This window comes from Galleria mellonella, unplaced genomic scaffold (assembly GCF_026898425.1).
Source record: "Galleria mellonella isolate WM207_F2 unplaced genomic scaffold, CSIRO_AGI_GalMel_v1 utg38, whole genome shotgun sequence".
NCBI classification, from domain to species: Eukaryota; Metazoa; Arthropoda; class Insecta; order Lepidoptera; family Pyralidae; genus Galleria; species Galleria mellonella.
In genome coordinates this window covers 9,995,074-10,008,820 of record NW_026442090.1, presented here as the reverse complement: position 1 = coordinate 10,008,820, position 13,747 = coordinate 9,995,074, and the positions used below count along the sequence as shown (strand labels likewise).

The 13,747-nt window shown below is 31.4% G+C and overlaps 1 protein-coding gene across 1 annotated transcript in view; it reads right to left on the bottom strand.

The window, feature by feature from the left end:
• LOC113522945 (uncharacterized) overlaps nucleotides 1-9,549 on the bottom strand; it is a 67,715-nt gene extending 58,166 nt beyond the window's left edge. The window contains exon 1 of the mRNA XM_026908800.3: nucleotides 9,270-9,549. Within this exon, the coding sequence (XP_026764601.2) occupies nucleotides 9,270-9,278 (9 nt within the window). The 5' untranslated portion in view covers nucleotides 9,279-9,549. The remainder of the gene's footprint in view (nucleotides 1-9,269) is intronic.
• Nucleotides 9,550-13,747: the final 4,198 nt, after the last annotated feature.

Here is a 13,747-nt window from a genome sequence, read left to right as displayed (position 1 = left end):
AATTGAAATGCCATTTCATACGATTAAAGTACCTATAATATTAAATTTTTTTTTACACTTATTTAAAATATCTGTGTATTGAAAAATAAAAACATATACACTTCTTTTCACAAAAGATGTAAATGGATATGATAGTTGTTTTTTTATATCACTGAGGTGACAAAGAAGCTAATGGCCTACCTGATGGTATGCGATTACAAGAAACATGATAAGCGTTCATAAGATACGGCCAGGCCAAAATTACGCGAGCGTTATCGACCCTAAAGAAATCTCTATACCCCTTTTATGAAGAATCCGATGTTGAAGAAACTTCGACAGGGAGATCATTCCATAATCTGAGTGTTCATGGGAGGAAACATGTCTGAAACCGCGCTATACACAACCATCAAGGGGGGTAAACATCCTGGCGGTGACTAGAAGTACGATGGTAGAAAATGACTGTGGCTATTACATTGAACAATTCCTCTAAGTACAGTCCGTTATACAAGCGATAGAATACGTAGTGCGAGACAAAATCTCTCCTAAGCTTTAAGGGTTTAATACTTATTTTTCTTTATACTTGATTTAATACTTTGTTAATTACGACTTAAGTAGTTAAATAGCACTCTGTGATACAATATCATGAATTCATTGTATTTTTATTTTATTTTTGAAGGATCTTGAGTCTTTGCTTACAATAAAAAAAAGTTATACAAAATATTGAACTATAATGTTAAAAAATACCTGAATCAAAAATATTTGCAATAAGTGGAAACTAATTGTTAAATATACCAATTAGTTAACTAATACCTGAGCTGGAGTGACAGGGGTTTACCCTTGTCACTTGAACTGATAAGCAGCCTTGCCTATATATAATAACCATAGTATAACATACTATCTGCGGTATAACGCATTCGTACTGATGTGCATATACAAGTAAGGCACAGTAATTCAGAAGACTGCTCAGTATATTCTGATTGCCAATTAAACTGTTAATCCTTTTAATTTTGTATACTGCAATTTATTTTCGGCAATAAACTATTACAATTTATAGGTTTATTAATATTGTTTGTTTGACCTATTAATAGACTGGAAAGGTTAATCTATGTATATGTAGATAAGCCAAATATCTTCTAATTGCTTTAATCGTGAGGACGTTAAAAAATAAAGACACTTGCACATTTTTATAGTAACTAGTAAGATTGATTAAATATACAGTAATTAAGTAAAAATATACATATTACATTACTTTAAATATTCCTTAAATACCTCGTTAGTTTAGTGCTAAATATATGCCAACTATAAGAAACCTATTTATTAAGAATTCAAAGAAAAGCACGGTAGGTTTTAAGGAGACGTCAGTGAATTGTAGAGAATGAATTGTAGACACTTGAAAGGGGTGAATTGTAGAGAATACTACTAGCAGTAAGTCCACCTAAGTTTCATTCTCTTTTGGTCAATAATATTATTTTAATGAATAAATAAATATTTTCATTAGAATTTTCTTTAAGATCATTTTTAACATTATATATATTGAAGTGTAGCAACGTCGTAGTTATCCGTCAATTGTCAGAAACAATATGTCAATTTTCAAACTAAATCATTAATCGTACAATAATATTCTTATTAAGCTATCACTAAAAATTTTAGTTTAATGGAAAATGTGCATTTGGAAAATTCCAAAATAAAATATGCAGCGAATATTTTTTTTTTGGTAATAATTTATATAGAACATTTTCTATGATTAATGTATTAACGTACTACGTAACGCGCTTTTTAAATAGTCAATCGGAAACATTGAAATTTTATATATTTGTTTTTGGAAATTGGCAGATAATTGCAACGTTTCCATACTTTGGTAAGTTAGTTTAATGGATGCTTTTTTGTTATTTTGCTTTTCGTTAAATGTTTTAATTAAAAATTTTAAATACAATTATGTCATAATTTTATAGGTTTTTACCCTAACGTTCCCAAAAATAAACAACCGTTTAAAAACGACATTGCCAGTTAATATGAACGACGGTTTTAATTAAAAGCTTTTAATTTTCATAATATAAAAGGAACCCTTATGAAATTAGTAATTAAACAGAACCCTTATATCTTTCGCGTAACCGTCTGTCGGCCGCAGATATTTCCTTTGAAACCTTGATAGATTACTCTAACATATGTTATCCTAATCTGAACAAAGATTTCCTCAATAAGAAGACTACAGTCTGAAGATATTTTTCTTACCACGATCATTTAATGGATATATCTAGATGGAGCAATGCGTCCTGCAATCGCGTCATGGATGGCGTTTGGCTAAAATAGATCTATTCACATATCCTGTGTGTAATACAATTTTACTGTTAGTTATGAAATGAGTATCGTTTCATTCTATTTAATAATTCGAAATTTTTGTATTGCGTGGTGTATTATAATGGATGTACATACACTTTTTGTGGTTTGTTAATTTACATAATTATATCAATCGTTAATTGTCCACTGCTAATCATAGGCCTTTTACTTAAGAAGGGGTTTGCCAGTAGTTGTCACGTTTGGCAAGCGGATTGGCAATCGCGCTTAGACCTTTTATGTACTACGAGTACTTATTTAACAATTTACATACTATTTAGTTTCGGTTTTATATATATAAATTGTGTGAATTTGGGTCTCATATGGTATGGTTCTGGTTTTTTAAGTGGTTAACAAAAGGTAGAGGTTTTAATTTTATTTGTAATTTTTTATATGACTTCACTAATTTTAAATAGAATTTTCTTCTCTGAATTCTCCTTCATTCTTTTCCGAATAATAATCTTAATTTAGCGTGACATTTAGTTTCCTATTCTAAAAGTTATTTTAAAATAAATTTTACAAAACCCAATCGCACATTTTAATACTAGAGAAATTGATTCATAGTTTATTTAGCGAAATATAAGAACAATAGACGTTTTAACAATTTATAAAGTTGACATAAAAGAGTTCCTTTTAAGTAAAACTAACCTTTCAAGTTTTTTTTTTTTTTATGAAGAACAAAATGTCTTAAACGATATTGGGTAAAGGACCTTCAGATACATACGCATACGATATAAAACAAAGCTCCTATCCTTTCCATTTTTTATTCACATATTTAAGAAGATGGTACACTATTGGTCATTTATTTATATATTATCGAGTATTACATTTACTATAATGAGAACAGTCAACAAATTCTTCTCATCACCTTGTTAGTTAGAGTTATATTTTATTATGATTTTGATATTTTTCTATAATCAAGATTTATTCAAATAGATAATAATGTTTCTAGTTTACTAGCTATAAGTCCGCGTAATATACGAGTTTTACCCCAACGTCGAAGAACAGTGTGCAATTTTTTGAAGTGTACGTATCTAAATGATGTTAAATACGAAATGCAATTTAGGGTATTGTTAAATTTATCTACCTTAAATGTAGCAGGGCTATACATGAAGGTATAATAACATAAATATGACAGCTAAAAGCTATCAAAAATAATTAAACAATTTTTAATGAGAAATTATTTAAATATTTAAGTATTTGTTTTTGAAAATTTACAGATAATTGCGACGTTGTCACATTTCGTTAAAGTTATGAACCATTTTAATCCCATGAAAGCCCGAGAGTTTCTAACAAAAGAAGATTTTTATTCTGAGCACATCATACATGCTTTCAAAACGTTTACTTTATTTTAAAATGTATCGAATCTGTTAAATTTTATATAGATTATCATTAACATCATCATCTCAGTCATTATATGTTCACTGCTAAACTTAGGCCTCCCCCACAGACTGTCATAAGGAACGGTCCTGGCCTGCATATTATATGAATGCCAATGCTTTATTACTTTACTTAGAAAAGCATTAAGGATTATTAAAAGTATTCCTAATATATTTTTTTCCAATGACTCATGAGCATGACTAATGATACAATCGATTTATTTCATAAAAATTCTCGAAGAATGATTAATAATGACGTTAAAACGAATTTAGTCTATTAGGTTTTTATGACGTTTATTTATTTATGGGTTTAAGGGCTTTACAACAATGACAATAAATTAACAACTGCAAAAGATTTTGACACACGGACCAGTTACAAAGCTACATAAAGTTTGTAATAAATGAGAAATATTTATTTAAGAAAGTTACAATAGAAAGTTTAATATATATCTATGTTATTACTTTCGCATAATCGTCTCTTAACTAGGATTATCTTGTGTCATGGAGACTAAATGAACAGGCTGCATTTAATACACATTTACTCGTATATGTATGCGATGTGTGCGCGCGCGTGTATGTATCTATGACTGTGTTGAGCGATTTATCATCACCGTCATTGTTTATAAAAGGTACAAAATATTTTTTTTAATTAAATACTTTATTTATTTTACATTTAGTTTTATGTATAAAAATCTATAAGTTAAAACAAAAAGAAGGTTCGTTTCTAATAATCATAAAAATAAAAATAAAATCATCACTTAGACAATATAGAAATACGTTTATCACGTATATTTTAATAAATTGTTTTCAATTAAATGTAAAACTTCATTAAGCAGTTGCGCTTAACCAGCAAACGAATGGGACTCAACTAGATTAACATATGTATATACTATTTATTATATATATTTTTTACCTTATACGGGCAAAGTCGTTATTCACAACTAGTTTTCAATAGAACAGTATTTATATTAAAACGAGATAAAACAAATCAATCATCTAACTCCATTTTAAAGATCAAAATAAACTAAGAAAATTAATTTAGCAAAGTGTTTTGTAGTCAGTTCATTATCGATGTTTATTTGTTATCCCTACAAGTGTCTACAGACAGCAACGAAATCAAATAAATATTGTAGTACTAAAGGATAAGGGATGGTGAAATAAAAGGTGGATGGATTTTAAGAAGGATAATATGCACAAAAGAGAATTAAACCCTAGTATGACAGTTGATATATATCAGTGGAAAAGGAGGACATATACGATGGCCCCAAATAAATGGGACAACGGCAAAGCTGTACCTTCATATGTATAATAATAAAAAAAAACTAACAGTGTACAGTCTTTGTGGAAATTTGATTGAACGATTGTTTGGTATTTCGATGCGTAAATCTATTTTTGTGCTGACTATACCTACGGTATTGTAATTTAATAAAATGTCGTAGCTCGTTGTTTGTTTCACTAATCCTTACAACTCGTTAGCTGAGACGAAATTAATAATGTAGACGAATTACAGTTGTTTTCTCAGCATTTCGAAATAAATTACGAGTTCCACTCTCAATTTGCTTAAGTTCCGGTAACAATACTGTGCAAATTTAATTTGGTATAAAATCCTATCATATATATTATTTAATACTTAAAAGTTTGTTACATTTTTTATAACAATCTTGATAAAATTAGCCAGCAATTAACATAAAATTATGCTCTTTTAAGCTATTAAAAGACCAAAAGATTGAAATACGGTTTATAATTTATAAAATTTTGTGCATTTGTGTTGTTCATTGGCGTACTTGAGTTTATTTTCTAGGAAGAGCCTGGACCCTCAAAAAGACATTTAGTCGTATGTACTTTTAAAAACGTCTTTACGAAGCTTCGCTCACATCCTACTGAGAGTAGTGAGGAAGAGCACGAGTCAATAGTTGCGGCTGATGCGCTTCTAGGAGCAATAAATAACATGTCTTCATAGATATAAGTTAGACATAAGATGCTATGATGCTATGTGCAAAAACTTCGATTTTTATTTTATTATTAATAATACATCAGCCGTTAATTGTCCATTGTTGAACATAGGTCTCCCTCATAATGGAGAGAGTGAGGTTGCCAGTAGTTGCCACGCTTAATAACTCCGTAGTCGAAAGATTTTTTTGTTTCTTAAACATAATTTTTAATTTTTTAAAAAAGTCACAAAGTTATTGCAGACGGTTGCACGGCACTATGTGTTACGAGCCTTAAGTGCTGCAGGATTTTTAGGGATATAGGTAGACACGGGAGATTTGGCGTGTCGGGTTTAATACGTTGCAGTGGTTGTTTGCTTTTATATTGTCTCTTTATTGACAGAGATCAAATGCCAAAATTCTTGGGATTGTGATGTAACTTCTTCATTGCGAAGGTAAGGGGATCTGGTGCTTATCATTGGAATTCAAGAAGTAGGATGCTCCTTGAGTGTATATAGTACAGAGTACTAGTGTGCCCCTGTGGAGCATGAAAAAAGAGAACTAATAAGTGTTCCTGCTACGAGGAGAAAGGCTCAATTGTGACCCCAGCAGAAACGGCTGGAGGCTTTTCTGCTGGAATCAATTGCATAAGAAAGTGAGCTTGCAATTACGACGAGAAATACAGTAGAATACTATGTTGTTTTAGTCGATAGGAATCTGGCAGTATCCATTCGTCTCTCGCAAGATGAGCTAGATCCTATGATAGAGCTCTTCACTTAAAAAATGCCAATGCAGAGAAAATCTAAGGGCAGGAGCTGAGATGGAGAATTTATTGAAAGGTAAGGAGTAGCGCCATTGATATGATATGATAGAAGTGAAACAGCGGAAGAAAGTTCTTGCCATGTAAAGGGTAAATACATTTTAAAGGCCTGCACAATCGATGAACAATTTTCCTTTGTGTAATTTTAGGGTTTTTTATTATAACCGAATGAAAAATTATGAGGAGGATTCTCTATCATGGGACATTCAAAACCTGAGAAGACGAGGCAAACACAATGAGACATTTTATTTGTGGGCATGTCTTTTGCCTGCGCAGGCTATAAATAACTAATATTTACAAATCATATCACCCTTATAATTATAATCCCGCTAGGTTATTGCCTTTCACGTCGAGAGGGCGTAGACCTTAATTTAGAAAGTGCCTCTAATTTATCAAAGCCTTCACTTTTAATATTTTTTTAGAATGCAATATTTATTTCAACGGTCTCATATAAAAAAAGTCGTGCGTTATTTTTTGCATGATTGGCAAAGGAAGGAAATACTTAATAGGATGCTCAGCTGAGCGTATTGATTATTAGCCAAAATAGATCTTAATAAAAAATTTGTTAACGTGTTATGGACTTATATGATAAAAAATAAAGTGTAAGAGCTATTGGATATAGAATTGGAAAGTGTTGCAAAATTTAACTGTCGGGTTTTTGCGCGATGGTCGCATCGTCTAATTATTTGTTGGAAATGATAAACAAGCTGATGGTCCACCTTAAAATACGAACCGTCGCTCATAGATATATGACTAACACTGCTGATATTTAATGAGGTTGAAGTGGGATAGTAACCTCACCCCGCCTGCGCTATTGGTATACGCTGGCAGGGCACCAATAACTGATGATAGATGAAGATGAAGCCAGTCATTTGACTAATTGTGGTGAATTCACTAGGAATCATTTCTAGTGATCCAGGAGGGGCTGTGTGAAGGTCGTCCTGACTGGGTATGGCCTCATTATCAACAATCCATTCCCTCACAGCATTTATATTAATCACTTGTATTATATTATTTACAATATAGTAATAGTACCTACTATTCCGCATCCTCTAATGCCTCAGTATCACCACTTTTAAGGGCTAAGATATATTAAAATTTATCTAGGCTATTCTTTTTACCGGGAATATTGACTGATACCGACTGAGAACTATCAAAGAGAGCTCTGTCTTTACACATATCTTGCTTTATCCACTTTTATGAATCGTCTTATACATACACGCTGGTTTCCAAGAGTCTCGATACCCTTGCCTGCTAATATACGATTTATCGTATAATGATAATGACATGACAGATCTAATTTATCATAATATTGTAGGTCTCCATCTATAGGTGATTGCTAAATTATCGCTACCGCATGCTTGAGGTAGAACGAAACGGCAACATCCTGCGTCTTATTCTTTTGCTTATAAATTAATGCGACAATTTGTTAAGATGTTTGTTTCTCTTAAATTTGCATTTAGTACTAATTTGAATAAAATTAGATAGATCATATCCACATAAAATACTTTTCTAATTCATGTGGGCAAAGCCATTGAATACAACTAGTTTATTGTGGTATAACGCTCATCGCACCATTCTAGGCTACTTGCACTTCACCTTATTAGAATTTTTAATGAATTCTGTATATAATCCATCCGTGTATCAAATTTAATTCAAATCAATACAACCTTTTAATAATGATTCAATAATGAAAAAACATTACATCAGAATGTTGATGTCTATAATAAACTTTTACATTAAGTACAAGTAGGAAGTAATAAGATAATTCCATTGCATATTCCCGTATCTATATAGAGGGTTCGGCATACACGTAATGCGTGCTGAAGCCCATGCAGTCCCTGGGGAAAGTGAAGCGCGTCTTTCAAGTTTTCTGATCATAAATGGATAGGCCTATATTCAATGCATAATGAATGGTTCACTTTGGTTGCTGTTTTTGACAGCAACAGATATATTTGAATGATGATCATTATTTATAACAAAATAATGATAAAATCAATACTCCTGTTTGCATGCAAAACTATGTTAATAAGTACTTTAATAGAACCGCTTTTTGTTATATACTTAAATTAAAATTATGTTTTATACATATATCACCATATACATTCATAGGTATCTACGTTTGGTGGAAATGCAGTGCAATATTAGACAATAGAATATATTATACCTATATAAGAAATAATTTATATTTTTCTATTCATCACTAACGTATATCGTTAGCTATATTTTTGGTAAGAATTAATTTATATGGAAATTAGGTACTTATTTATAGAACATCTGACACCATTATTGCTTTTATGTTCCATGTGATATTTTTTTCTCAATAAGGAAAATGTTACAGTTCTTATATTTCCAATAGGCACATATGTAAAAGTCAAATAAAAACGTTACCTATAAGAAAAGCGGAATATAAATATCTTTTGATTTTAATTTTCCTATTACTATAAATAAAAAAATAATTAATAACCAAAATTTAAATTATATTTTGTTTTTTCAAATACCTACATACGCACATATGTAGGTGTATCAATATAGAGCGCTTCCCATTTAGAATAATGGCGGGAAAGTTATGTGGAGGAATATATGAGGACACTCAAAAATTTTTGGAAGTATAATAATAAAAATAATAATAAATAATAAAATATTATTATATTTATTATAAAAAAAATTAAAATGTTTCTGAGTTTGCTTTCTGATATAATTCTTGACTTTTGTTTAGTGCTTTTTAGTTTGTGTTTTATACTTTAATAAAGTTTATATTTTCTTTGCATATCTACTTGACATTATTAAAAATCAATTTAATATATTGTTAATAAAAAACATACTTACCTTTAGCATGTCGACGATAAGCACAGGAAACTACTTCGACATTTAATATACACGTCGAAAAACTAGTTGATATCTAAATAACTATTTGGAAACTTTTATTAAGTATAATTAAGTAATCTAACGTGAATATTGGTGATATTGCTATGTAAATTCACAGTTCTTATGTGAATGTTTTACTGTTTTTATAAAGTTTCGGCAATCGCATATTTGGTTCACATGTTGCGAAGTCGCGGAGTGTACACAGGGCGGCGGCGCGCGGCGGTCTGCCCTCTGCCGCCCGCCTTCGTAGTACGCTACCAAGTCGAACTTTACGCAGCCTCCACGAAAAACTTAGTACATACAAGTACGCATAGCTCCGTCAAAAAAAAAAAAAGATTTCGTGAACACACACACATGCACTCATGCGCATCAATAAATTCCGAGATGTTTTCTAGACACCAGTATCTTAAAAATCAAAGCGAAATCGTCATTATATGTACATTTTGCTTCGCAACATGCATTTTTTGCTCTGCAAAAATAAAAAGCACTTTCAATCGAAAGGAAAAATTCAGGTATATCAACCGACGAGTTACGCAGAAGTTTGATTAGATGTTTTCAAATATCAGAATAATCCTCGATAGTTTACGCTTTAAATAACGATTCGAAAGCTTAATATAAGATTAACGCAAAAACAAACCCTAACAACTAAAAAGAATTTCAAAAAGTAGTTTAAAAGAAGCGAAGTAATCGCGTATCATAGTCGCAATTAAGATTGTGTTCCAAAACATTGACTTTAAATGTGGCACAACACAAATGTGGCATTTAAAAAGTAATTTTTTAATCAAAATAACTGGTTGTGCCAGTCTTTGCCATAGTCTAAGGCTGTTCTATAGACTAGATTGTTAATAGTTTATATGATCACCTAAAAACATGACTATTACTGGTGAGCTAGTCAAAAAATAAAATTAGTAAAGTTTTTGCATAAATGCTATATTTAATGAATTAATAGCATAGGAAATTAAGACAAAGAGTCTATGTATGCAGGTGGTTCAGGACCGCTCTTTTTTTTTTTTTTTTTTTTTTATATAACTTAGAATGGCAAACAAGCTGACGACCCACCTGATGTAAAGTGGTAACCGTCGCCTATAGACATGAGCAGTACCATGGACATAACAGAGTATACTGTTTCGCCCATGATACCCCCCATGCGTTGCCATTCCTGAGGACTCAGGTGTTATTCTTCTGTACCCAGTAAATTCACGCCATATCCCATCCTTCAAACCATTCTTTAAAATGATGACGATGATAGCAAATTATAGAATGTTTGAATCCTAAAATTTGGTATGACGAAACTTCTTGAACAAAATAATGTCCATGATTAGAGCTTACGACCATTGAGGCCTAAGAGTCGTTCCAGTAACAAGACACTAGACCATAACGCTCTCTATTTTTCTAATATCTAAAAGGAGAAATTGTTTGATAATCGCCCAACTGAAATTGGCAATTACTAATATAAAGTAAGTAAAGCAAAAGAACAGCATGAGTATAAAATAAAAAAAATATACTTTCATACCACGTGGTTTTACATTAGATTTTACATTGTAAATAAACAGCTTAAATCATGAATAAATATACATATTGTAAAATAATTATCCAAATTGCTTTAGGATTAGTTAAGAGTAGAATTGATTGAAATGAATCGTCGAATGAATTCATCTTCCCTTTAGAATAATTACATGACATATATTAAGGACTAGCGACCCGCCTCGATTTTGCACGGATGTAATATTTGTTTTTATAACTTTTAAAGTGTTCAACACGTTTTAGTATAGTATTATGTTATCTGTGATAAGGTTGATATTTTGGGGTGTATGAAAAATGAAAGCATTATAAAATGAACGGCTTGTTTCACTTTTAACATAAAAACTATTTATTTGGCTAAAATATTAAACTTAGATATATAGTGATTAGTGATTTTTGTAAATCTAAAAGTAATTAATGTTTTTGCTATAGATTTTATTTCTTTTTTTCAAACCGCTTAAATAGCCCGCGCCATATTTTAGAATTTTTGCCTATTTCAATTACATTTATTATGATTGATTATTGAAACATTATATATTTACAAAAAAAAAAGTAGTCCATGACACTTAATAATAGTATCTTACTAACAATGAAAGAATTTTTAAATCGGATCCGTAGTACAGAAAATTACTTACCCCAAACGTTCAAACAAACTTTATTAATATTAAAAGTGCCTGTGACATTTTCTTTTTACGTTACATGACATATTTTTTGAGGGTACTTTTTTATCTGTAGTATAAGTACACAGTATACAGATAAAAAAGGTACTAAGTAAATCCCAATAGATAAAAAATATGCTGTGATATATTTAATCTATTTGATGTCCACTCACCCCCTTTGAAAGTCAAATATGGATATATAATATATAAATTTCTCCAAAGCATTATTGAAATTCTTTTATGTTTATCGTCTAACGTCCTTCGTAAGGTAAGCTTACGCGAAAGGGCCAACTGGGATTTATTTATATAGGGTGTAGATATGAAAGGAATCATCTCTCCGAAGGCATTTGTACATTAATAACTGAATAGAAAATCTTACCTCCAAAACCCTAATTTGCTTTGAGCAAAAGGTCAATGTCACATAAAAGAAAATGACGAAAAAAGATGTCTTATTTCACATTTAAAATAATAAATTTTAATACTGTATACATATTTGCTATTATCCTTGGGATTATTATTAAAAAAATGTTTGGAAAACATTAGCTTAATATAAACTATAATGTTACAAATAAAAAAAAAAAACTTGTATTTAAGTGTAGACGAAATTTTTCTGCAAGGGTTACCTATTCTGAGTGTTAATATACATACATAAAATATGTATATAACACACATGATAGAAATATATAGTATGGTCTATTTGCGTACGAAGTTTCATATAAATTCGATCTAACATTTAATTTTTCATTGAGTAATGAAAAATCCAAACTTCTTAACAAATTATATTACCACAAACTGTACAGCACCACGCTTTATCCGACGACGACGACGCGACGGTATGCCCGCGATCTTCACATCATTTGCGAGTAGGTCCTTATCACGAACATTAATTTGAGGTTTTAACTTCTGTACTATTAACTCCAGAGTTCTAGTTGTATCTGTAATAGCATTGATACATCTCTCATTCACTCGTCGCTCTATATCCTTCATCCTACCCTTCAGCTTATCCAAGTGACAATAACGATATTTACAGTACTCCTAAGTTTTATTAGTTTACATTTTTATGCTTTAAACTCGACTTTTTACCTCATTAGTTAACTGGTGAAGCTCATGTGCGATATCTCATTTGAGGAAATCTGCAGTAATTTCCATTACTGTGGAGTTCTCGGCTTCAGTTTGAGATTCTCATATCGCAATACTCAATACTCCCTTTATTATTTCTTGGTATTTTGGAGTTACATTTTGTACAACGTCAGGAAGGGTGCACCTATATACATCTTGGGGTATTTATTTATTTATTTATTTATTTATTTATTTGAAAATTTCTCACTACACTTACAGTTTCCCAAAACGTGTAGTGAGCCAAAGTTTTATTTCACAAACTTACAAATTTTGTACAACATTTTAAAAATATACTTCTTTTGTAATTAAATATGTCAATATCTGGCTGCTGAGCAATCAGAGATTGAGCAGAGAAATAGCCTGATACGTGGGAGCAAACTGAGCAGTACAGGTACGAACCGGCGGTGCCGATAGTAGTCTACAAGCACGCAATCGCATGCAGCGTTGGGGTGCGTACAAAGAACAACGGCTAAGAGTTGCAGGATTGTCTATTCCGCCGTTGAGCAACTGATAATAGTGCATCATCAAATTGCACTTTCGCCTTACCTCGAGCGTGTCTAGACCTACCATACCGGATACGAACAGTGATGGGTACAAATAAGGATAGTAGCCGTAAAGTTTACTATATAGAACACGTGCAAATTTCCTCTGAACTCTTTCTATCATTATCTTGTATTTTGTTTCATGAGGGTTCCAAATAATTGAATTGAATTCTAAAATGCTTCGTACAAATGAATAATATAATAATAATATTGCACCTTTATCTTGAAGTTGTGCCGACTGTCTTATCACAAAACCTGACGATTTATATGCACGACTACAAACGATGGTTATATGATTATTAAAAGTTAAAGCAGTGTCCAGCGTAAGGCCTAAATCGCGTATTTGTGACACACGTTCAAGCGGCGTACCAGATATATTGTAGACATAAGAATGGGGAACACGAGACCGCGTGAATGTTTTACACTTTGAAATATTAAATTCCAAGTTATTATGTCCAGCCCATGCCACAACGTTGTCAATATCTCGCTGTAGAGTTACACAGTCTTCCATGGTTCCGATAGCCATGAATAGCTTCACATCGTCAGCAAACATGAGACACTGAGCAGTGTTAACAACATCTGGCATCATATCATAATT